Consider the following 26,147-nt stretch of genomic DNA (forward strand, 5'->3'; position numbering starts at 1 on the left):
TTTGATTAACTTCCTCGATATTTAAGTTATGCTTACCAATTTTCGTATGTAGGTAAGATGAGACTCTCTGTGATTTTTTTGAGATATAGTAAGATATCATAGTCTACTTATTCTAATTTTATTTCCACAACTTAATCTAGGGTATGTTTTTCACAAGGTCTAATTTTAGTTATGAAAAATGTACCACCATTTTCATTTCCACACTCATGTGCTCTCTGCCCCAGGGTATTATCCAGCACATCACTTAATATTTCAGGGCTAATGGCGAGAGAGAGAGAGAGAGAGAGAGAGAGAGAGAGAGAGAGAGAGATGAAAAGGAAGATACAGGTTGATGGTTTTTCAAATCTTGGATGAAGGTTTGACCTTTCAGCAGTAACTTCGGAACTCGACTCGACTTTATAAATGATTTGTCGATCTCCGGGTTGGACAAAAAACATGCTTCATGATAGTACTTGTATTCAGTCGAGAACAAGGTGAGTCGGGTACAAGGCCTCTGAATATAGAGCCTTAAAGTGCCTCTTTATCATCATGCCACAAGGGTACAAAACCGTCTTCGAAATCTAGTGAGCAAGCACCTTTTTTCGCCTTTCTATTTCCTCTTTCTCACAGAAGAGATGTCTATCAATACTCTATCCTTATTTTCATGGTACGTACTCGACTGAGCTCCAGTCTATGCTCCCCCTCTGCAAAGCATTTGCAACAAATACTCGTCTAGCTTCAACAACTGTCAACAGCTTCCCTCGTGGCATAAATATGAGAGAGATAGAGAGAAAAAGAAAGAGAAATATATAGGCAAAGAGATGCATGAATATATATTTTACTAGCAGGCCACACAGCATTGCCCGGTCGTAAAATACGCTTAAATACGATATTTTGATTAATGCAGATTTCATATTTATTATTATATTATATTGGACCTAATATATAGTAATGATTTTAAAAAAAATGACTCTTGCGCCACCACCGAGAATCGAAACCAAAATGTTTAGCTTAAGACATGTTGAGGCTGTGTGACAGGTAGTGATTTTAAAACCAATGTAGCTATTAGAAACAAGGAGACAACAAGTACATGAGAACCTTAAAATTCTGTGTGAGTCATGTAGAGGTGAGAAACGCATACATACGTATTTATTATATATATATATATATATATATATATATATATATATATATATATATATATATATATATATATATATATATATACTTTGGGGATTAGAAGAAGAGTCTAAAGAGCAGAGTATATTTTAATGTATTAGTGCATTCAATAATACAATTAAAATAAAAGAAAACAGTGCTCGTTGTAATGTAGATATATAATAAGATCGATAGGCATATATATATATCCTAGAGCTATTTTAATATTAAGTAAGATGATTGATAATTTATAATTAAAATCAAAAATTAAAAATCGGTTTCATAAGGCAGAACAAACAAAATCAATAAATTGTACGATCGTTTCGGAAACGATGTTTTTATTGTGATAGACATTGAGTCTTGGACAATAATTTTATCATATAGTTTTTGATAACAAAGTCTCCTCATCAGCAAAAATATTGGGTGGGTGGGTGGGGGGAAACTAAAGGCACTAAAATAAACCTAGTATATTTAAGTAAGGCAGATGTATCTTTTAATTGTTCGCCTTCTAAAAGTCGTACGTATCATCGTCAATGCATAAAATTTATTGATTTTATTTGTTCTTCCTTATGATATTGATTTTTAATTTTAATTATAAATTATCAATCATCTTACTTAATATATATATATATATATATATATATATATATATATATATATATATATATATATATAGAGAGAGAGAGAGAGAGAGAGAGAGAGAGAGAGAGAAAGAGAGAGAGCGGGGGGAGAGCCTAATTGTGTTTATTTAACCCCTAATATTGTTAGGTAATTCACAAACCTGCAGTTATGAAATCAATTATACTGCCTGTTTTTTTTTAAATAAGTTATAGCAAAGTGCTTTAGTCGATTGCAAATAACATGGTACAACAATAACAAATGAAAATTGGATAGTCAGAATCAAAGTTTGCTTTCTTAATTTTAAAATCCGGCCAACTTTATTTTATAATGCTAGAATTGCTAACTCTCATTAAAAGAATAAGACATTCCTGTTTTATATCTATCTATCTATCTATCTATCTATCTATCTATCTATCTATATCTATATATATCTATATCTATATATATATATATATATATATATATATATATATATATAAATAGGACAATAAAATTATAAATGAATAATACCAAATATTAATTTATTATAAACTATTAAAAGAATAGTTATACAAATGAGACCATCAAATAGATGTCTAAAGGACTTTTGACTGTACTGTAACAGTGCAGTTAAAGCCAGGAGTTGCCGGTGATAACAACACAACGTCAGGCTACCTTAAGGACTTCGTCTCCAGATTTTTCTGACCAAGTTTACTCCCTTAACCTTTCCCTTGATAGGGTAATCCCGCAAGGCAGCAAAGGTTTTGAATCAGAGTTGCCTTCTCCTAGTTGAGCTGCCATCCAAAACCGACAAGCCTCACCTGCCTGAAATGACCGGTTTAAGGCGCGAGAGGACCACTTCTGCTCTTTGTCCCAGTGTGTATAAACAGTTTTGCCAGGCTTATTAAAAGTGAAAAGGCCAGGAGCTGGACTTGGTTGTCAGAGGCTATTTGAGACAACACACCATATGCAGTATTTCAAGATGGTATTATTGATTTAAACGACAGTAATTGATTTTGGTGTTAACATAGAAACGATATACTAAAATAAACCATGGGACTAGCATGTTCTCATTCCGTCAGCCATGACCAGGTAAAAAGTCCAAAGTAATTTTTTGTATAGCCTGCACTGAAGATTGAACCTTCAACTTCCAGAAGAATGCCACTTAGAGTTGAATTTTACCTAATACGTTACCGTCATGCCATGGGTCCTCAAAGCAACACTCACCCTAGGTGGGTTGAACAGGCTTCCTCCTTCGAAGGAAGTTTCATGGAAATATCAAATTTACAAGCAGTCCCCAGTCACTTGTATATCCCTGTTAGGTTTTTGCAGCTTCTGCAGGGAGTTATCAACGTCATCCTACATACAGCGCCTGGTATTTCCAAATGGTCAGTCATCTGGTATTGATTAGGCTTCACATCGCTTAACTTCGGTAATCTAATAAGAGCTGGTGTGTCAGCATGTCCTCCTCCTCCTACTCATCTTACTACTACTACTACTACTACTACTACTACTACTACTTGTACGCATTTTGATAGTAATATGGTCTATACCCATGCCTGAGAAGAATAACACTTATTCCCCTTATTTGATTTTTCTTTTAAGGTAATTATTTAAGAATTTCTACATATGAATAAACTTCCAAGCGGGATTATGTATTTTATCAAAACAATTTTTAGCAAAATAACATGCTCCAACAGTAACAAATTAAAGTTGGTGCATCAGAATCAAGGCTTTGTTTATTTATTTGTCAGTTTAAATACTATTTAGGTCTAACTTTTAAAATCCTGGCGACATAATTTCATAATACTGTTGTAAAAATGTTAAAACTTAAGCTTAGAAAAAAGAAAGCTAAACTTTGTAATGTTCCAGGGGAACTGATATATATAAAAGGAGCTAAAGAGACGTGAATGTGTTTTGAATAAGAATTACATCCCTGTGCTTCCCTAGAACTTGTGTAGCGTGATCCTTTTTTCTAGAAGCATCCAAAGATGGAATCATTATGACGTAAATTACCCCCCCCTCTTTTTTTTTCAAAATAAATGATAGCAAAAATCGTTAGGGTATTGCAAATAACATGATACAACAATAACAAATGGCAGTTGACTATTCAGAATCAAATGCTAACTCAACTACTAAAAGAATAACATTTATTTCCCTTTTTTTGATTTTTCTTTTAAGGTCATTGTTTAAGAATTTCTACATATTAACAAGCTTCTGGTCAGGATTATTTATACAGGGTGTCCCAATAAAATGTATACACTCTTTAAATTATCTCAACTTGCTACATGAATACGCTATGCCACATTCCCAAGAGATGCTTAGGAATAAAGAATGGCAATTCCAGCAGGATAGAGCACTTCCCCACTATCATCATGACGTAAGAACATATATTGATAGTCACCTGCGAAACAGATAGTTAGGACGAAGAGGAAGTATCGAGTACTGTCCATGCTCACTGGATTTGACCCCCCCCCCCTGGATTTTTCTCTTTTTGGAGGGCGATATTGAGAGCATATTAAACACACGATTCACACCACAAAACGAGCTACAATGAATGAGTCGAAAGCAACCATTGGAAGAAGATGTGTCAACATACCAATTGAACTGATTAAGAATGTTTTCGATTCAATCAGTGAGCGTTGTCAGCTGTTCATGGACCACAATGGCCAATAATTGAACACTTTCGATAATTAGCTGGTTTCTATATTTGTTCACAGTATCGTGATGTATGCAACTTTTTCCTATAATAAATATTGGTTTTATCGTCATTTAAAGAGTGTATGCATTTTATTGGTACACCCTGTATACATTTCCCTAAAACAGCAAGGGGAGATTTGATTCCAAATATTGGGACACCCTATATTTAAAAAAAAACAACAATTTTTTAGCAAAATAACAACAAATGAAAATTGGTGAATCAGAATCAAAGTTTTATTTGTCAGTTTCAGTGCTATCTGGGCACAAATTTTAAAATCTGGCCAACATAATTTTACATATATATATATATATACATACATATATATATATATATATATATATATATATATATATATATATATATGTATATGTGCTGCATGATTGTATGCCCCATGACTCATTATACAACTTTATTCGTCAAAATAGCCTACATCAAGGGTGTTATACAGATTTCAAAGTTTCTCTAATAATTTGATCCACCTTTTATGGAACCAATGCAGCCAAATCGCTTTTCCTAGAATATTCTTTCTGTTGGGGCCCGCAAACACCCAGTAGTCACTGAGAGTCAGATCTGGAGAATCGGGTGGATGCGGAAACAATTCAAAGTGTAATTAAATGTGCTTCTACAATCGTTATGATCAACTTGTTACATGGTGCATTGTCTTGGTGAAGGATTCTTTCCTAGAGCTGGCCGTCTATGAAACCCGGAATCATGGAGCTGCTTCCCAGCTGACTATGATATGGTCGTTTTCAAGTCCAACACAAACAAATTCTTGTTGAGCTCTACTCATGAATAATCAATTTCCACCATTACTGTTTATCACTCTTATCCTCTAATGGCCTTCATAAATGACGATTAACTCCTAAAAAGGCTCCCCTATATTATCGACTAGTTTTATCTTGTCTTTTTTTTGTTTTTTTTGCATTAGTATACAAATATTAAGTTGTTTTGTGATTTAAAAGATTTACTTATTTACTAACAGGGTGACCTGACGTTGCCCAGGATTGAATGATGATCAATGAATGTTTTACGCTCCAATATTTTTATTGTCATCGAAATCAAATCGATTGATTACCTGCTCTAGTTGGGGACCAATCGCAGTGCACCAGGAAGAAGTTTCACATGCCTCTCCACAGTGACTTAGTCAACAATACATTGTTGTCTACATTGCACTGTAGAGAACCTACAGTTAATTTTATAAAATTATTTTTTATATATAATGGCTTGAAATAAAGTTTAGTATGCAAAAGTCAAGTACCATGCTTCAATTGTGCTCTAAATCAAAACATTCATTTTGAATGCGCCCCTGCCATATCAAAGAACCTACTGTTGATGTTATATGCCTGGCCTTACTGCTTGTGCAGTGATAATGGCTTGAATTTAAGTTTAAAATGAAAAAGTCAAATATCATGGCTCAGTTCTGCTTTAAACATAAACATTCATTTCGTATGCGCCCCTGTCACATCAAAGAACCTTCTGTTGATTTTATATCCTGGGCCTTTCGGTTTAAAACTTCTCAAATGCACTTGTGGTGTTAGACTGTGTAAGGTGTTAACTTTGGTCAAAATTGCCCGTTTCTGCTTTCATCAGATTATTTCGATTATCAATTATCGATACTCATCAAGGACATTCCGATACAAAACCTGTCCAAGAACTCTACCAAGCACATAAAGTATCTTTGTGGGAAATTTCATAAACATCAACTCAGTCGTTTTCGAGTCCATAGGGAACTCTCTCTCTTTCTCTTTCACACACACTCAGACACACACACACACACACACACACACAATGTTCCTTTTATATAATAGAGATTTTTAAAAACAATTGTACATCAAACACTAAACCTAATTTCTTCAGCAACTTAGTTCTTATTTTTCATTGTTTTTATCAACCCATGAATAACCTAATCCTTTTTTATTTGAATCATTCAGATTATTTTGACAATGTCAGGTGTACCTTGTCACACCTGGGAATCTTTCTATGAAAAGAACCTGCATTTCGAACGCAACCTTTTATTTAATCCACGCGGGTAGCATAATGTCAATCCGTTAGCCACAACCGGGTGGAAGTCCTAAATATGATGATGCCTTCAATAAGTTTCCAGACTTTTTGGTATGGCCACTATTATTGATAATACACTTTGAAGTAATCTCCTCCGACTGCAATGCACTTGTGCTGTTTCAACAGCTTCTAGATGGCCTCAGAAGTCCTCTTGTGTGAACGTGTCGATGGCCCTCATCACAGCCGCTTTCATCTCCATTGTCTCCCAACGACAGCCTCTAAGGTATTCCTTGAGACTAGGGAATAGCAAAAAGTCACAGGGAGCAAGGTTTGGACTATAGGGAGGGTGAGGAAGTGTCTTGGTGCCCATCTTGGTCAAATAGCCTATGACAAGGATGGAGAACCCTAGGGACAAACTTTGTGCAAATTTTCTGCATCTTCAGTTCTTTGCGAATAATAATAATAATAATAATAATAATAATAATAATAATAATAATAATCCCACACTGACATCAAACTGTGCACTTATTGTCTTTATAGAAACAGAACTGTCCTTATCCATGAAATTCTTTATTTGGCCAATCAACTCTAGTGTTCTGACTTCCTTACTCCTCCCACACCTCTCACCGTCCCTCACAGACTCCCTTGAATTTCTTATGCCACTTAAAAACTGATGCTCGATTCATGCAAGATGGACCCAAAACAATTTGAAGCATTCCATCCGTTTCTGCGGCATTTTTTTCCCCAGTTTAAAACGGAATTTTATTGCATATTGTTATTTTAAAGTGTCCTCCTGTCTAGATTGCATTTTTTAAATTCACCAGCCGTGATAATCAGGCTTTAGTAAGATGTATTCCACTTCCTGCTGTAGCTGTGCATTTGAACCTGAAATCATAAAAATTGGTCAGTTACCTCATAAGATGTATAGCAATTATATACTGAATTTTCAAGAGTCTACAACAATTTGAAATGCCTGTTCAAAAAGAAAAGTCTAGAAACTTATTTAAGGCATCTCGTAATTCGCAACTGCATCTTAAGTATCGTCCGCACTGCAAATTGAACCTTCAACCTCCATGAGAGTGTGACTTACAACTAAATTTTACCAAGTACTTTATCCACTACGCCATGATTGCGGAGTCAATCATCAGCGTGGGCAACACTCAAAATACAATTGCGAATTAGTTTGGACTTCTACTCGGTCATGGGTGACAGAAAAAGAACAAGCTACCACCGTGGATGATATTAAGTGTTCTGATCGAAATTCCTTGCAGATTCCCGAGTTTGACAGAAAGATTCCCGAGTTCGATAAATAAGATGAGAACAGTAATCAGAAATATCTAAGTAATAAGCAAAGCTTCATTTTTTTAAAAATGTTTTTTTAACCCAAAACAAAGCACAGAGCCACTTAGTTGTGAGGGGCTACTATTTGGGACCTGATTTGCAGGGATACTATTTAGGGAGTTGGGTAGCGAGATGCCTGTTTACGTTACACTTGAATTTCTGCATCTCAGTACAGTTTGTTCCCCACCTGACTACAACTTGGATGTCTTCAAGTCCAACATAAACAAATTCCTGATAAACCGCCCCCTTAAGTAAGACACTTTTTTCAAATCTCCAATACTAATGATTACTACGATTTTATCCCATTGACTACTGTACATGCAATAACCTTTATCCCCGAGTGGCTTCCGGGCCTTGATAAGTGGTTACTCCCATGTAAAAAAAAACAAAAACAGTTACGGCGCCATTCCACTACAGATTGGAGTTTTAGCTATTTTCTTCAATATGTGTTTATTAGTTCTACCCTCGTGTCTGTTACAGAAGGTGGTATCCTCAACAAATATCCCTGTCTCCAAGACAATTTTATCAGGAAAGTCATTTATGAATATCAGGAATTATAAAAATCAAGGATTGATCCTTGTGTCACATCTGCATGTACGACCATCAAGGATTTGATTATGTTAAGTATATGCCCAGCAATACTATATGATTTGATTTTCATAGATTACAGTTAGGATATCTGCATTAAAACGGGTTTGCCTAAATCCATATTGTCGGTGGCCCTGTCGGTGGGGCATTAGAATACGCCAACTGCCCCCCTGCAGAGGGTAAAAGTCCCTCAATGGGGATCCTGGATATGACCTTAAACTATATCCAGTGGTGAGGCCCCAGCTTGTGGGCTTTGGGGAGTGTGGAGCCACCCTTTAATTACCATTGCTCCCAGGTCCACTCTGACTCGGAGTGGTAGTACCTGTTAGGGTCCCAACTATGGGTTAAATAGAAACCGACGTGAAAACAACAAATATATTCTATTAAAAAAAAATTTTCTTCAAAATCTTTGGATTCGGCATTAAATAACCCGAAAAGGGTTGATATGCCGTAAAACAAAAACCAACCAACCAACCAACCATACTGTCGGTCGGATAAAAGTTTATTGTCTATGAGGTGGCGGACTAATGTTGATTGATTAAGGGCTCAAAGATTTTGGTGGAGAGAGGGAAGGGGCTAATGGGGTGATACTTGAGCGGATCAGTTCTTTCACCAGAATTCTTGTTAATAGTTTAGAATCTGTTCAATCCAATCACTTTGGCTACTAGAACATTGAAACTTGTGATGACCTTGCCCTGTCATGAGAAATTCTCTTAATCTTCAATCGGACTGACCATGGCTGACCACTGCGACTATAAAACTTATCCTGAATTAGTCTAGTGGGTTCTTTATTATGTGTCTAGATGGTTTAGTATAATTCATTCAAGATATTTGTTCGTGGGCTGCACAAGTTTAACCACTCTCCCATTTCTGTTTTTTAGTTATATACAACCACAATCATATCTGACGCATGTCAGTTTCTATTCCGATGCCAAAGTATTATCCATAAATTGTTTTCTTTATCTGTTCTCAATGTCATTATAATAATTATTATTATTATTATTGTAACCCACCTGGAGTTCTAATATCGCGTGTTACCAATGATTTCTTGCTAGTAAAAACTGGTAGCTTTCCCTAGGATTTGAGTGACAGCAAGTCTCCTCGATATTTGAATACACTCTGTTTTATTCTCTTATTATTGTAACTCACTTGGAGTTCTAATATCGCGTGTTACCAGTCATTTCTTGCTGATAACAACTGGTAGCTTTCCCTAGGATTTGAGTGACAGCAAGTCTCCTCGATATCTGAATACACTCTGTTTTATTCTCTTATTATTGTAACTCACTTGGAGTTCTAATATCGCGTGTTACCAGTCATTTCTTGCGGATAACAACTGGTAGCTTTCCCTAGGATTTGAGTGACAGCAAGTCTCCTCAATATTTGAATACACTCTGTTTTATTCTCTTATTATTGTAACTCACTTGGAGTTCTAATATCGCGTGTTACCAGTCATTTTTTGCTGATAACAACTGGTAGCTTTCCCTAGGATTGGAGTGACAGCAAGTCTCCTCAATATTTGAGTTGAGTGACAGCAGGTCTCCTCAAAATTTTATTCTCTTATTATTGTAACTCACTTGGAGTTCTAGCATCAAGTGTAACCAGTGATTTATCACTTATTTAAATTTTCTTAGGAACTGAGTGATAGCAGGTCTCTCCAATGTTGTTTCGCTCTGAACCAGTCTCGAAGAAGGTCATCGGTTTTTTAAATTTTCTTCTATGTATTTCATTAGTTTATGTTCAAATTCATTGTTATTTCTGTTGTGTACGCTGTGGCTTTTATGTTTTTATCATGGTTTTAAAGTCCATTTCATAGTGTTTTATTTTTCGTTTCTCCCTTGCACCAGTATGGCAAAAAAGTGCATCGGATTTTAACGGTTATTTTTATTTTATACTAGCATTTCAGCCTGGCGTTGCCCGGGTGTTTGGAGGTGTATGTTGGGCGAAAAAATAAAAATAAAAATAAAAAAAAGCGATCAATTTTTTTTAAATTTGACCCCCTATTATGACCCCTTAACATTTATTGTTTTGTGCTCAAATCGAGTTATTAAGTTAGATCCATGTCCAAGGAACTTATATCTAAAGTCTCAAGTGTTTAGACCCAAAATTGGCGGAGGAGTTTGGTAGAGTTCTCGAAGGTCAAATCGTTGAACTTTAACCCTTTAACAGCCAAATTTCTGGCCGAAAACGGATTACAAAGATTTTTCCCAAATCTCAGTACCCTGTATATCAAATTTCGAGTCTGTAGACTTAAAATTGACAGTGATTGCCCCTGCGTTGGAAAATGTACCCCCCCCACACACACGCGTTCACTTTTATATATATATAATAGATATAGATTTTTTATTGTAGTATTTTTTTGTGTATGTACTTTAGCATCTCACGTTTAAATCTATTGTTTTTAGTTATTTTGACTATCATGTTTTTAAAAGTCTTGTAGTGTTTTATTTTTCGTTTGGCCCTGCATTACTCTAGCAAAGGGACGCCAGGTTTTAACGGGATTTTTTGTGTGTATTTTATCGACTTACATTTAAATTCATTATTTTTTTTTGTTGCCTGTGTATGCTGTGACCTTTATGTTCATATCACGTTTTTTAAAAGTCTCGTAGTGTTTTATTTTTTCTTTCGCTCTGAATCATTCTGACAGAAGGCTCCCAGATTTTAAGTTTTTTTTTTCTGTGTATTTCATTAGTTTATGTTTAAATTCATTGTTATTTCTGCCGTGTACGCTGTGTCTGTTATGTTTGTATCATTGTTTTAAAGTCCATTTCGCAATGTTTTATTTTTCATTTCGCCCCTGCACCAGTCTAGCAAAAGGACGCCAGGTTTTAACGGGATTTTTGTGTGTATAGTTTGTCGGCTTATATTTAAATCCATTTTTTTTTCGACCGTGTATACTGTGACCTTTGTGTTCGTATCATGTTATTAAAGTCTCGTAGTATTTTATTTTTTTTATTTCGCTCTTGCGCTAGTCTGGAGTTTTACGTTTTTTCCTTTGCATGATGTACGCTTTTTTATAAACTAAGTAAATAATAATTAAGTCTGTTTGCAGTTTATTATTATTATTATTATTATTATTATTATTATTATTATTATTATTATTATTATTATTTAATTTTTCGCAATTTTAATGACAATTGTACGGAATATACGAAAAGGTCAATGGTTGTTGCAAACTTTGTTTGTTAATCAGGTGGTTCTTTGAAATGAGAACGAAAATCGAAATATTGCATTTCCCTAAAGAAAAAAAAAAATGTCTAATTAACTATCGTATCGAAATTAGTAACATGTCCAAAATTACGAAAAACCATATAGTAAAAAAAAAAAAAAATGACTTATTAATCAAAATAGTTTTCGGAGTAATTTCAAATTATACATAAATAAACATCATGAAGCCAGGGGAAGTAACTGTAGTCTGTCTTGTTACAATTAATGGCGGATAACAATGAATCAGAAAAGTGCACGTACGTCTTATGTTAAACTTCTTTCCCAGAACTTCCCGCTGTGGAACACTGTTCCGCTGGCCTGCTTCCCTGTTGAATGCAACATGGTAGCCTTCAAGTCCAATGTAAACAAGTTCTTGTTGAAACGTCCCCATAGATAATCAAATTCTACCCAATTTACACCATTAATGATTACCCTTATCCTCGAGTGTCCTTCGGGCCTTGATGTGGTGTAAAAAAATATATTTAACAAATCGCGATATGACAAGTCGATACCGTCGGTTTTAGTTGAAATTGACAAATAAGTAACATTGATTTAAAATGAGAATTCAGTTTTTCGACTTTCGATTTTTCGACTTTCGATTTTCGACTTTCGATTTTTCGATTTTTCGATTTTCACTCTTATAACAAAAAAGCACCTATATTCATTTTTATTTCATTCTACGTTTTTTTTTAATTATTTTTTTTTTAACGGCTAAGGTGTTGGTGGAAGTATGCGCGCTTTATGTGCTTACTAAAAACTACTGTTTTTGGTTTGGTTGCGTACGTGTGTGCGCTTTTTTTTTGATGTTGGAATTTTTAGAATATAGATTTGAAAATATATTTTTCATTGGTCTTTTCTTTTTAAAAAGTAAAAATTGAAACCTCATATTCCAAAAATCACGTAAATTGATCAAGTAGTTTTCTGTTTGGTACTTGAACAGTTTAATCAAGACATTAAAAAAAAATGAAAATATTGAAAAAAAATTATATTGTACGTACTTGTTATGGAATAAAGTTTTCATAAAAAAAAATCACTTAATTTGATCAGGGTTTTTTTTTTTTTTATCAGAGGAAAATCAAATTTAAATGAAATCTATCGAGTAGCGTTCATCTTGATTTTTCGCTGATGAGAAGGCGGGGCCAGCAGGGGAAATAACTCCAATGAGCGCTTAAAGTTTGTCAAAATTTGCTGAAATTATTTTGGAACATGGGTAGAAAAAATACCTAGATAAATATTGTAGTTCTTTTTCACTTATTTTAAAGAGTTTATTTGTCCTTTTTAAATCCCTTTTTTTTTTCATTCTATCCTTTGTTAATCAATTTTTCGTTTAAAGGCAACCCCTAGTCTTATCTGTAAATAGGCAAATGGCGACTATACGATCGATCTCGTTAAAATTTTATTTTCCTCTAAAAAAAAAAAACAACAAATAAAAACTATTTGATCAAATTAATCGCATATTTTCCGAAGAACTTCATTTCATAACGGGTATGTACAATATAATCTTTTTTTTTTTTTTTAATATTTTCATTTTTTTAATGTCTTGATTAAACTGTACAAGTACCTTTTGTTTATAGTAAATCATTTTTTTAGATCTTTTATGATTTTAATAGTAAATCGAAGTTGTTCTGCTTACTAAATCGAACTTCCTTTTTTTTTTTTTTTTTTTTTTTAGAAAAAACATAATCAAATTGGTGTTAAAGAAAATATGTAAAAAAAAAAAAATGTGTACATTTTTATTCAAATAAGAAATAAAAAATAAATAATATTTCATCATTTTTTTGCATGAAATAATAAATAAAATAATATAGACTAGTTGTACACTTTTGATACCGCGCTTTTTTAAAATATGTTTTTAAAGTAAAATTCAAGTATCACGATATCTTTTTTGAAAAATATTATTTAATTGTTAGGTGGAAACACAGAATAGTTACAAAACAGTCTTCCCTCGCCACGTTAAAAATGGCTTTCAAAATAATAACGTCATTATTTCAGCACGGTAACGAAAGTGTATACATACCTTTTATAGTTTCATTGTTTTTTGTATTTTTAAAAAATATAGTACTTTATGAAATATTTATTGATTTAATTAATTTTTTAGAGAAATAGAATACAATGTTTTTTGTATTGATATTTTTTATATTAAAATATTATTTCTTGAAAAAAAAAACAACAAAAATTAAAATTGTACAAAACCATTACGCCAATTTGATTATGGTAAATGTGTAGTTTAGCAGCGTAAATTATTTGACAGACAAAAAAAAATTATAAAAACTATTTGTATTTTATATAAAACACATTATTAGATACAAAGGCTGAAATAAAACCAGAAAAAATCATTTTTATTATTTTTTTTCAACATTTTTTTTATTAGACTAAATGTACGACATACGAGGCCGCCATCTTGTTTTGAAAATTTGGGCTTTCTAAGGTTTGACAGATTTACCTTGGTATTTTTTTCAGATTAGGTCCACCTCCATCTTTTTTACGCGGGTTCAGTGTCAGTCATAGATGAGTAGATTTGTTTATGGCGAGCGTGCACGCGTGTGAAAAAGATGGCCACCAAAGAATACAGTGCATAATACAACTTTCTATATCTCGATAACTACTTATTCCTGCAAAATTTCAATGCGATTTTCGCATTCAGCATAGTCGAAAATTTATAAAAGTCGTCATTTAAAAGAAAATTGTGGAGGTGGAGGTGGACCTAATCTGAAAATGTACCTTTACCGTTTTAAGGCCAAATTTCATTACAAAAAAATATGGCGGCCAAAAACACAGTTCCATTAAAGAGCATAAAAAAGTTAATCTGTCAAACCTTAGAAATGCCAAATTTTAAAAGAAATACGGCAGCCCCGAATGTCGTAGATTTAATCTAATAAAAAACGTTGAAAAAAATGATAAGAATGACATTTTTTTTTCTGGTTTTATAGACCTTAGGGTCTACTAAAGTGTTTTATATAAAAATAAATAGTTTTTATTAATTTTTTTTTGGTCGAATAATTTACGCCGCTAAACTACATATTTACCTTGATAATGCGATTTTTTTTTTTTTAATCTGACACCGTTTGCTGCAGACTTCGAATCGCCCATTCTTCGGATTCGCTCGCTTTCTAAACTCCCTCATATTCGTATATACAGTATTTGTCTTGATAACCAGCCAATGCAGATATACTGAGTACATGTTGTATGATTTCAGATGCAAGCCACAAAACGACGCCTAAGGGATGATTGTATTTTGAACGACCTTTTATCTGATGCGCGCGGCTTCATTAAACCTGATTCAGAAACAGCTCCAAATATTAAGGACTGTCAACACCTGCGTTCATTTTTGGGGTTAATTTTCATCCTTTGTCTTTCTTTATAATATACACTTTATTTACCATATATATATATATATATCTGCACACACATTCTAAGTTATTTTATAATGCTAGGATTGCTAACTCATTAAAAGAATAAGACATTCCTGTTTTATATCTATCTATCTATCTATCTATCTATATATATATATATATATATATATATATATATATATATATATATATATATATATATATATTCGCTGCTTATGCCATTGTGTAGTTTTATCTAAAACCGACGCCATTTTAACTAAATTTAGCTGAAAAAGGTAAAAGCCATGTACTGATTTGCGTACATGAGCCAGAAAACAGAAAACGGTTCTTCTTTGTTATAATAACGATATTTGAAAATTGAAATATTGGATTTCAAGTAAAATGAATAGTATCTAATTAATTGTCATTTCGCAGTAATGAAAATGCCCAAAAATTATTGAAAACGATAAGGTAGAAAATTAATTATTAATGAAAATAATTTTTTGAAGAAATTTGCAAGTTCTTACATAATAAACCGAATGACGCGTATAGCAGCAAGGGTGGTAATTAATTTCTGAAAACTTAAAAAAAGAAAAAAAAAACTTTAGCCAATTCCGTAGTTATTTCCCTTGTGTTTACGTCATATACGTCACATGTTACAAACAAACATGGCGAAATCGTTTTTTCGTTGAATCATAGAAATACTTGTTTTTATGTAATATTCCAGTAATATTTAATTAATTGCGATATGACAATTAGGTAGATAGCATTACTTTTAGTTGAAATTTACATAAAACGGTATGACTTTTTTTTTTTATTTCAGAATAAAATGTATTTATTTATTTATTTTCGTTTACAAAAAATAATTTTGTTATAATAGTTTGGAACTGTCATTTTAATCTTAATGGCCCGTTAAAAATGCCACTCCTTGTATTATTAATAAAATCAACAATCCTTTCTTCAATCTAACCATATTTGGAAAAAATAAACTTAAGTCTATGCCTGACTTGTCCACCAAGCTTCAACAATGAATACCCAATAGTCTTCGTTTTATTGTTGCCTAGTGATATAGAGGTCTACTTAAATAATTCCTAATTAGCATCGTCTGTAATGAAGATGGAACCTTCAACCACCCCCCTTCTCCGAAGACTATCACTTAGAAGTGATTATACCTAGCACTTTTATCCGTGGCGTCATCTGACAAATTCGGAGACATAGCAGAGATTTAACTTTAAAAATTAAAACAATTAGCCAAAAATCTTGAACTCGTAGAATGTACTCTTTTAACCATATCGCCGTGCGTTGGTTTGCTAAATATAGTTGTCTGTTGAACAATTGGAATACCTAAATAAAGTTAAACATATTTAAAAAAAAAAAAAAAACAAACAAAAAAACTGTCTTCGCATTATTCTTTCCTCACGTTTTTTTTATTTTTTTTATTTTTTAATTTGGGTACATACCCAGAACCTGGCGCAAGGTCGTGTTGGCATCTTCCGGCAGTTTATGGTAAGCAGCCGGAAAAATTGTTTAGTCGCATACTTTATTTTACATTTACAATCTTCACAATAATTTCTTTGTTTTATTTTGTTGTTGTTGTTGTTGTTGCTTTGACTGAGGTAATTGTTTCAAATGTTCTAATCTGAGTCTTCTTCAGGAAGGTACAAAAAAAAACTTGAATTTTAATTTGAAGAAAGTATAATTTTTATATCCAACGGGTAGATGCGCGCGTCTGGATCAATAAGGTAAGTATAAAAAAAAAAAATGTTCAGATTATTAAAAAAGTTCAAAATATTTCGAATAGTTTGAATACTACTTTGCAATATATTCAAGTTTTCAAGGTATTTAAGATATTCAAATTATATCAAATGTTCAAGTAATCAAAATATTTAAAATATTCAATGTATATTCAAAGTATTTAAAATATTCAATGTATATTCAAAGTATTTAAAATATTCAAAATATTTAAAATATTCAATGTATATTCAAAGTATTTAAAATATTCAATATATATTCAAAGTATTTAAAATATTCAAAATATTTAAAATATTCAATATATATTTAAAGTATTTAAAATATTCCAAATACTTAAAATATTCAATGTATATTCAAAGTATTTAAAATATTCAAAATATTTAAAATATTCAATGCATATTCAAAGTATTTAAAATATTCAATGTATATTCAAAGTATTTAAAATATTCAAAATACTTAAAATATTCAATATATATTCAAAGTATTTAAATATTCAATGTATATTCAAAGTATTTAAAATATTCAAAATACTTAAAATATTTAATATATATCCAAAGTATTTAAAATATTCAAAATACTTAAAATATTCAATATATATTCAAAGTATTTAAAATATTCAAAATACTTAAAATATTCAAAATATATTCTAAGTATTTAAAATATTCAAAATACTTAAAACATTCAATGTATATTCAAAGTATTTAAAATATTCAAAATACTTAAAATATTCAATGTATATTCAAAGTATTTAAAATATTCAAAATACTTAAAACATTCAATGTATATTCGAAGTATTTAAAATATTCAAAATACTTAAAACATTCAATGTATATTCAAAGTATTTAAAATATTCAAAATACTTAAAATATTCAAAATACATTCAAAGTATTTAAAATATTCAAAATACTTAAAATATTCAATGTATATTCAAAGTATTTAAAATATTCAAAATACTTAAAATATTCAATATATATTCAAAGTATTTAAAATATTCAGAATACTTAAAATATTCAAAATATTTTCAATACTTTTAAGACCCTGAATTCTTCTAAGTCTCATAAATGTTCAAAATATTTCAAAAGGCGTTTTAAATGTTCAAAGTATTTTAAAGTATTAAAACTGTTTAGGAGGAATTGTGTAACAAAAAAGAAAACAACGATGTAAATACATTTTTTAAACGCCAAGTTACGTATAATTGTATCGCCATTATCAAGATTGTATTTCGAGCACAAAATACAAAGAATTATAGAATTTATGTATTTATGCATTATACCAGAACTTATTGGAACTGCTGCAAAACTAAAAAAAAAAAAAAAAAATACGAAACAAACACCCACAATTTTTTTTTTCTCAGCGTTTTCTCGGGTTGCTATTATCTAATTTTTCGAACAGTGATTCATTGTTTGGTATCAAACCGTCGTCAATTTCGTCGGGGCGAGGGTTGTTTTTCCAATCACTACCTAAAGGGAAGTAATTGTGATTTGTTTTTCAACGAGTTATTTCCCCTTATGGCGACTAATTTCTCAAGTAATTTAAAGAAAGAGAGGGTGGTGAGAGGAAGTGGAAAACAGAGAGAGAGAATTTTTAATAGAAATATTTTACACTGTTGCCCTCGACAATGCCGCCCACTCCTGCTAGTACATACCCTCAACAAACCTGTTTAGCAACAAAATCACACCCCTTCACTGTAAGGGTATCTAAATGCCGAAAAGCCGTCTACTGGCGACTTCTTTCATCGGACCGCTGGATTTTTCAGAATTCCCTCCCTGCTGCCTGCTTCCTCGACTGTACAGACATGCAGAAATTTAAATTTATCTAGAGTAGTGAACAAGAATATTAAAAAACAAAACAAAAAAAATAAATAAACCGGGGAGATGTATGAATGTTCTGAACCCTCCCCCTCCTCCTCCCGCTACCCTCTCACGAGATAATTTTTTTTTCCTCCTTGTGAGATTTCTCACTTTATCTATCTCCCCTTTTCAGGATGTAAACAGAAGAAGGCCGTGGGGCATTGCACGCATAGTAGGAAACGCTTCTATTACAATGCTGAGAAAAATCGATGCTTTATGTTTAAGTACAGCGGTTGCGGCGGCAACGGAAACAACTTTATGACTTACAAGCGATGCGTGCGGGTCTGCAGAGAACGTAAGTTTATTTTTGTTATATATTATTAGGTCGTCACCCACCAAGGCCAAGAGCAGCTCGGGACCGAGTCTTAAAGAAACCGCAATGAGTGTTACCGCGGTTATAAAGCCTTCATCTCCAAATCTTGCAAAGAAAAATGGAAATCTATCTATAAAACAAAATAAAGCCAATTCTGAACCCTATCCCATTGACTACTATAGCTTTCATGCAAAAACGTTTATATGCTTATCCGTTCCGCCAGACACTGACGCTGATTCCTGAAGCACGTTTTTTTTTTTTTTTCTGGATATAAATAGAATGATGGAACACAGGAATAGCAGATTATTATCACGCATACAAAAAAAGAAATATATATATAAGAAGCTTGACCTTGCATTTCGCAACAATGCCATTGCCGATAGGATTTCAATTGTCTCTTGAGTATTCGTATTTTGTCAATATGTAGCTGTGATGTTTTGCTGTGCGTGCAAAAGCTAATAAGGCAAGAAGACAACCCTGGACTAAAACTTAGCGTTAGACAAACGTTAGGCAAACGTATGACATAACTTCCATTCTTCTCTCTTTCGCCGTTTCCCCCCCCCCTCCTGCCACCCCCTTTTTCTTTGCCCAGACCATTCCTCTCTCTGGACACCAACACAGAATTCGAGTCGGCATAAGTGAAGTAATCTGTGAAGAAAATCGGAGTTACTTACCTTTACACGATAACATTAAATGATGTGCGTACATCTTGATAACATTAAAAGATGTCCGTACATCTTGATAACATTAAAAGATGTCTGTACATCTTGATAACATTAAAAGATGTCCGTACATCTTGATAACATTAAAAGATGTCCGTACATCTTGATAACATTAAAAGATGTCTGTACATCTTGATAACATTAAAAGATGTCCGTACATCTTCATAACATTAAAAGATGTCCGTACATCTTGATAACATTAAATGATGTGCGTAAATCTTGATAACATTAAAAGATGTCTGTACATCTTGATAACATTAAAAGATGTCCTTACATCTTGATAAAATTAAATGATGTCCGTACATCTTGATAACATTAAAAGATGTCTGTACATCTTGATAAAATTAAATGATGTCCGTACATCTTGATAAAATTAAATGATGTGCGTAAATCTTGATAACATTAAAAGATGTCTGTACATCTTGATAACATTAAAAGATGTCCGTACATCTTGATAAAATTAAATGATGTCCGTACATCTTGATAACATTAAAAGATGTCTGTACATCTTGATAAAATTAAATGATGTCCGTACATCTTGATAACATTAAAAGATGTCCGTACATCTTGATAAAATTAAATGATGTCCGTACATCTTGATAAAATTAAATGATGTCCGTACATCTTGATAACATTAAATGATGTCCGTACATCTTGATAACATTAAATGATGTCCGTACATCTTGATAACATTAAATGGTTCAAATTTGACCGCAAAATAATGAATAATTTTCTTTTAATTTCAAACATTATAAGTCAGAGGTTACACTGATTAAAAACCAAATTTGTGGGTGTTGGTTGTGTATTTTTCAAGTTTTAGCTGAACATACAAACCTTTATATAATAAATGGTTAAAATTTCATTAAAAAAATCAGATAATTTAAAGTTTTAGGAAGTTCTGTGCCTTTAGGACGGCACATAGATGATGATGATGATGATGATGATATTTCTTTCTCTCTTCAGCAAGCAAAACGACCCATGATGAAGCCGAAAGAAGGGATGGAACGAATACGACGGATAAAATACCGGAAGAGAAGTTCGGCAAGAAAGAAATATTGATGGATTTGAGAAAAATCGCTCAGGATTTCTTCACAAAGGTTTTAAAGAGCAAAGAAGAAAAAACGAACAGCACATCCGTAAGTGAAGAACCGACCAAACAGGGCGGCTCTTCAAATATTATGAAAGGCCTACTTTATCCAAATACCAACGCTTTGCCAACAATGATGCAGCCAATGTTAAATCAAATGCCAGGCATGACAAATCCAATGTTAAATCAAATGCCAGGCATGACAAATCCAATGTTAAATCAAATGCCAGGCATAACAAATCCAATGTTAAATCAAATGCCAGGCATGACAAATCCAATGTTAAATCAAATTCCAGGCATGACAAATCCAATGTTAAATCAAATGCCAGGCATGACAAATCCAATGTTAAATCAAATGCCAGGCATGACGAATCCAATGTTAAATCAATTTCCAGGCATGACGAATCCAATGTTAAATCAATTTCCAGGCATGACGAATCCAATGTTAAATCAATTTCCAGGCATGACGAATCCAATGTTTAATCAATTCCCAAGCATGACAAATCCAATATATAATGCAATGCCTGGCCTAACAAATCCAATGTATAATCCAATGCCAGGCATGACCAATTCAATCTTTAATCAAATACCAGGCATGCCGAATCCAATGTATAATGCATTACAAGGCATAACAAATCCATTATATAATCCAATGCAAGCTATGACAAATCCAATGTTGAATCAAATGCCAGGCATGAATAATCCAATGTTTAATCAAATGCCAGGCATGAATAATCCAATGTTTAATCCAATGCCAAGCATGCCGAATCCAATGTATAATCCAATGCCAGGTATAACACATCCAATGTATAATCCAATATTCAATCAAATGCCAGGCATGGCTAATCGAATGCTTTATCCAATGCAAGGTATAAACCCAAATTATAATCCGTTATCAGGACCGACCAATCCAATTGGAAGTGCAAGTCCCATAAATGCTACACCAGTGCAGACTAATCAATCTCCTCCTGATTCAAATTCAGCTACTACAAAATCAACAAGCACAAATAATGGCATGGGAAATTATGTAAGCGGGGGAAGTGGGTTTCCATACAATTATTTCTACCCCCGGAGATTTGCAAGGCATGCCTCCCAATCAAATGGCAGTTCAATTAACAATTTTCTAAAACTTCTTTCCGAAAGCATCGCATCAAAGTTGCCAAACGGAATGACTAGCCATACGTTTCCATTTCCAGGCATGACTAACCCGATGTTCTCGACGCCAATATTAACAATGCCAGGCATAACTAACCCAATGTCAGGCATCTATAATCCAATATTCTCAACGCTAGGCATGACTAATCCCATGTTTTCAATGCCAGGCATGGCTAACCCAATGTTAGCAATGCAAGGCATGACTAATCCAATATATCAAATGACTGCAATGAATAGTATGGCAAACCCAATGCTTGGAATTCCAGGCATTACTAATCCAATATTAGGCATGCATAATCCAATGATTTCAATGCCAGGCTTTACTAATACAATGGCTGGAATACCAAGCATGACTAATTCAATTGCATCAATACCTGGCATGGCTAACCCATTGCTTTCTATGTCAGGCATGATTAATCCAATGTTCCCAATGCCAGGTATGACTAATCCAATTTTATCTATGCCAGGCATAGCTCAGTCAATGCTTGGAATGCCAGGCATGACCAACCCAATATCAAACATGCTTAACCCAATGTCCTCAATGCCAGGCATGACTAATCAAATCCCAAGCATATTTAACCCAATGCTCTCAATGCCAGGCATGACTAACCCAATATCAAGCATGTATAATCCAACGTCTTCAATGCCAGGCTTGACTAACCCAATATCAAGCATGTATAATCCAATGTCTTCAATGTCAGGCATGACTAATCCAATATCAAGCATGTATAATCCAATGTCCTCAACGTCAGGCATGACTAATCCAATGTTAACAATGACAGGTATGACTAACCCCATGTTTCCAATGTCATAAATAGAAGGCATGACTAATCCAAACTTCTGTATGTCAAGCATGACCAAAACACTAATGAACACGTGGGAATCTTGCATCCCTCTATCACACCGATGAGTTTTAACCTTATGCAGTACTAAGGACATTTAAATAAACGTGAGTGCTTGTGTAGATTAGTGTTCTTTTAACTCAACGCATTTCATGTGAAAACATTGTTACGTACTTACGTGCCACGTCGATATTAGTATTTTGGGGAATTCATACTAATTTCGACATGACACGTAAGTACGTAATAATGTTTTGCACCTGAAATGTGTTAGTTTAAAAAGATCACGCATCTACTCAAACACCAAAATGTGTTCTTCAAAGTTTGGTTGCAATTTGCTTAAATGTTTTAACATGCGACACTTAAAAAAGAATGTTTAATAAATGTGTTATCAATATTTGATTGTTTTGTTTTCTATCGAATTTATTACTAATGAAGGTTTCGTATTTGTCTGAAGCCGAAACTCTACTTTTTACTTCTATTGTTATTGTTATTGTTCTATTATTAGACTTGTTTTGTCCGCTAGTTGCGGAATGCGCACTACGTTTATGTTTATGGGGGCAAGAAAAAAATAAGACTGAAATTAAACAAAGACTGAATTTATTGGAAGCCTGGAAAAATCATGGATTACAATAGAAAAATGCGAGCAAGAAAAGTAATATGGATAAGCTTAAACATAGAAAAGTAAAGGACTAGTTGTTAAAACTGGAAAAGAAAAGGACAGATATTCTAGTAAAAAATACAATAAATTTATAACTTGAAATATTACAGTATTAAGAATTATTTTAAAAAAATTCAATTTATAACATTATATAGTCAATTCCTAATGCTGCAATATTTTAAGTTATAAATTTATTATATTTTTACTAGAATACCTTGTCCTTTTCTTTTCCAGTTTTAACAACTTGTCCCTTACTTTTCCATGTTTAAGCTTAACCATATTACTTTTCTTGCTCGCATTTTTCTATCGTAATATAAGGATACGTTCCTGCACCTTATCAAGAACCTTCAAATAAGATTCGCCCAAAATATGACAATAGTGCTCAATAGCATTGTCTGATAGTAGATATGTAGAGATAGAGAATGGCCTCAGATGTGAGAAAGCGGTTGTAGAGAACCGGCTTTACAAGATGCAGAAAGAGCAGTGGATATATATGAGAGATTTTATGAGAAAGAAAGACCAAGAATTTTTAGAATCGATTTCTCATCGAGAGCAGAACCACCCATGAGAATCTCAAGGAGAAAAGAACAATTCGTTTAATCATAAAACTTGAAATAGAATGAAAAGGGGGATGGGGGTTTACTTTTTTTATAACATGAACGAACCGCTCCCTACTACTCACAAGCAAATACTTCTATTCTTATGCAAATGATAATAGTACTAATGTCCAGGGCCTCCAATCGATAACTATCTTGGGCGAAGGCAAATACAATATGTTTATTTTCGTGCAATAAAGCCAAATTGAATCATTCTCTCTGAGCCAGACCTGTGGAAATTCCACAGTGGCATCTTTTCTATGTAATATATTGCTGCTGGGCATTCTGCGGATATCCAGCGTGAATGGAGACCCCGCTATCTTATTGTAGTCCCTTTGTCAAAACTTGAAAAGTATTTATCTAAGTAACCTGGTTCATGTAGCGTCAGAATATCCTTATAGGAGTCTGTGACATATTTCAATTGTATGGATGGCTAGCAGTGTCAGAAACTGATCTTAAGAATGCGTGAAAAAAATTTAATAATTCTACCTCTTATCTTTACAAGCTTATAACTACTTGAAAAATGTAATTCAAACCCTATTTTTTTTTTCAATTAAAGGGGCAAAGACCAAAATTAAAAAAAATAACAGGTTTAATAGCAAATTATGCAATATTTGCTTTTTTTTTAAATCGGTTTTCTTTACAAAGATTTGAAGAAAATCAACGCAATTTTACTTACTTCAGTTATAAAAACATCGATATAAATTCCAAAAAATCACTTACCTATAAAAAAAGACTATTTGAAAAAAGCGTGATTACGCAAGCATTTTTACGTCTTTATCGAAAAACCGGAAGTAGCGGTTTGTCCTTGCTTAGAACTACGGATGGACAGAAGGCAGTAAAAACCATATGTTCGCGTTAGCCGTCTAGCCTTGTGCCCGAAGAAATACGTGTTCCCATAGTTTAAAAATAGTCAAATTTTACTTATAAGATTTTGCCTTTAGAAAAAAAAAACAGTCGAGGAATATTTTTTCTTTTCTCCAAGAAATACATAAATTTTTGATTTATTATATTTTTATTCTTCTTTAGCGAGTCAATTTTTTTTTAAATATCTAAAAGAAGAAAACATTGAATGAAATAGAAAAAATTGTCGTCAGCATCCATTACTTACTGGACAATATAAGCAGAACATATGCTTCCAATTAAAAAAAAATCAACGTGGTTTAAAAAAAAAGTTTTACACTTTGGACTTTACAGGTAAATTTCCAAAAAATACTTCTTTTTTTCGTTTTAATTTACAATATATTATTTATTGATATTTTATCTTCAAATTGTGATATATAAAACTTTGGTGAGTAAATTAATATTAAAATTTTAATAGACATTTAAAAATGGGGGGGGTGAATTAAAAAAAAACGTTTGTCTAAAATATTATATTCAGTTTATTTGAAAGAGCATAAAATTTCACATTGACCCTGAAAATATCGTAAAAATTTAACAAATAGAAAATTTTTTATAGATTTTTAAACTTTAAAAATTGAAAAAAAATTAACTCGTAAAATTCAATTGATTTCATTACGTAAAAAAAAAATGGCTGCATGAAGGCGCGTCGGCACTTTGTAAACACTGTTTTTTAAAAAATAATTTTTTTTAAAATTATGTTTTAAACAACTTTAATAGTTTATTTTGGAAGTATATTCCATAAAGAAAATAAACAACTTTAAAAAGAGAAATTACGAGTTTTTTTGTTTTTTTTTAAATATTTTATTCGCTGTTTCGTGTTAGGGGTGTCAAAAATTCTGATACATCTAATGGCCGGACATGATATACTTAACAGAGATCATAGCATACAGGTATACGTGCCGTCCAACTTTCTTTCCAATGTTTTCGTGAGTGTCCAGACTTCACTACTGCTATGAAGAACTGCCTTGTCCTCTCTCTCTCTCTCTCTCTCTCTCTCTCTCTCTCTCTCTCTCTCTCTCTCTCTCTCTCTATATATATATATATATATATATATATATATATATATATATATATATATATATATATATATATATATATCCCCCCGTCTCTGTATGTTTCTCTCTCACCCTCTTTAAGTGATTTTGAACATGTACAGAGAACCAACAACAACAATGCCACAAAATTTGCATTCCAAGTTCAAATCATGAGATTGGCAGAAACCCTGTGCAAAGATCTCTGTAAAACAGTCCTTCCTTCACCTACACCACACTTTCTTTCCAATGTTTTCGTAAGTGTCCAGGTTGTAAACAAGAACAGACTTCACTACTGCTCTGAAGAACTGCCAGTGGTGAAGTCTGTCCTTGT

The 26,147-nt window shown here is 32.7% G+C and overlaps 1 protein-coding gene across 9 annotated transcripts in view; it reads left to right on the forward strand.

Annotated features, from left to right (window-relative positions):
• LOC145266610 (scavenger receptor cysteine-rich domain superfamily protein-like) overlaps nt 1-26,147 on the forward strand; it is a 211,122-nt gene that overhangs the window by 108,808 nt on the left and 76,167 nt on the right. For 3 of the 9 annotated variants that reach the window (XM_080122506.1, XM_080122507.1, XM_080122508.1), the window contains one exon: nt 14,769-15,748. The exons of 1 other annotated variant lie outside the window; for it this stretch is intronic. In XM_080122506.1, the coding sequence (XP_079978632.1) occupies nt 14,769-14,800 (32 nt within the window). In that variant the 3' untranslated portion in view covers nt 14,801-15,748. Of the gene's footprint in view, nt 1-14,768; nt 15,749-18,639; nt 18,802-19,068; nt 19,750-20,037; nt 23,020-26,147 lie in introns of those variants that run through there. 5 more of the 9 variants (XM_080122509.1, XM_080122510.1, XM_080122511.1 and 2 more) reach the window with 4 other exon arrangements.

This window comes from Euprymna scolopes, chromosome 41, assembly GCF_053919585.1.
Source record: "Euprymna scolopes isolate OS-2025 chromosome 41, ASM5391958v1, whole genome shotgun sequence".
NCBI lineage: Eukaryota > Metazoa > Mollusca > Cephalopoda > Sepiida > Sepiolidae > Euprymna > Euprymna scolopes.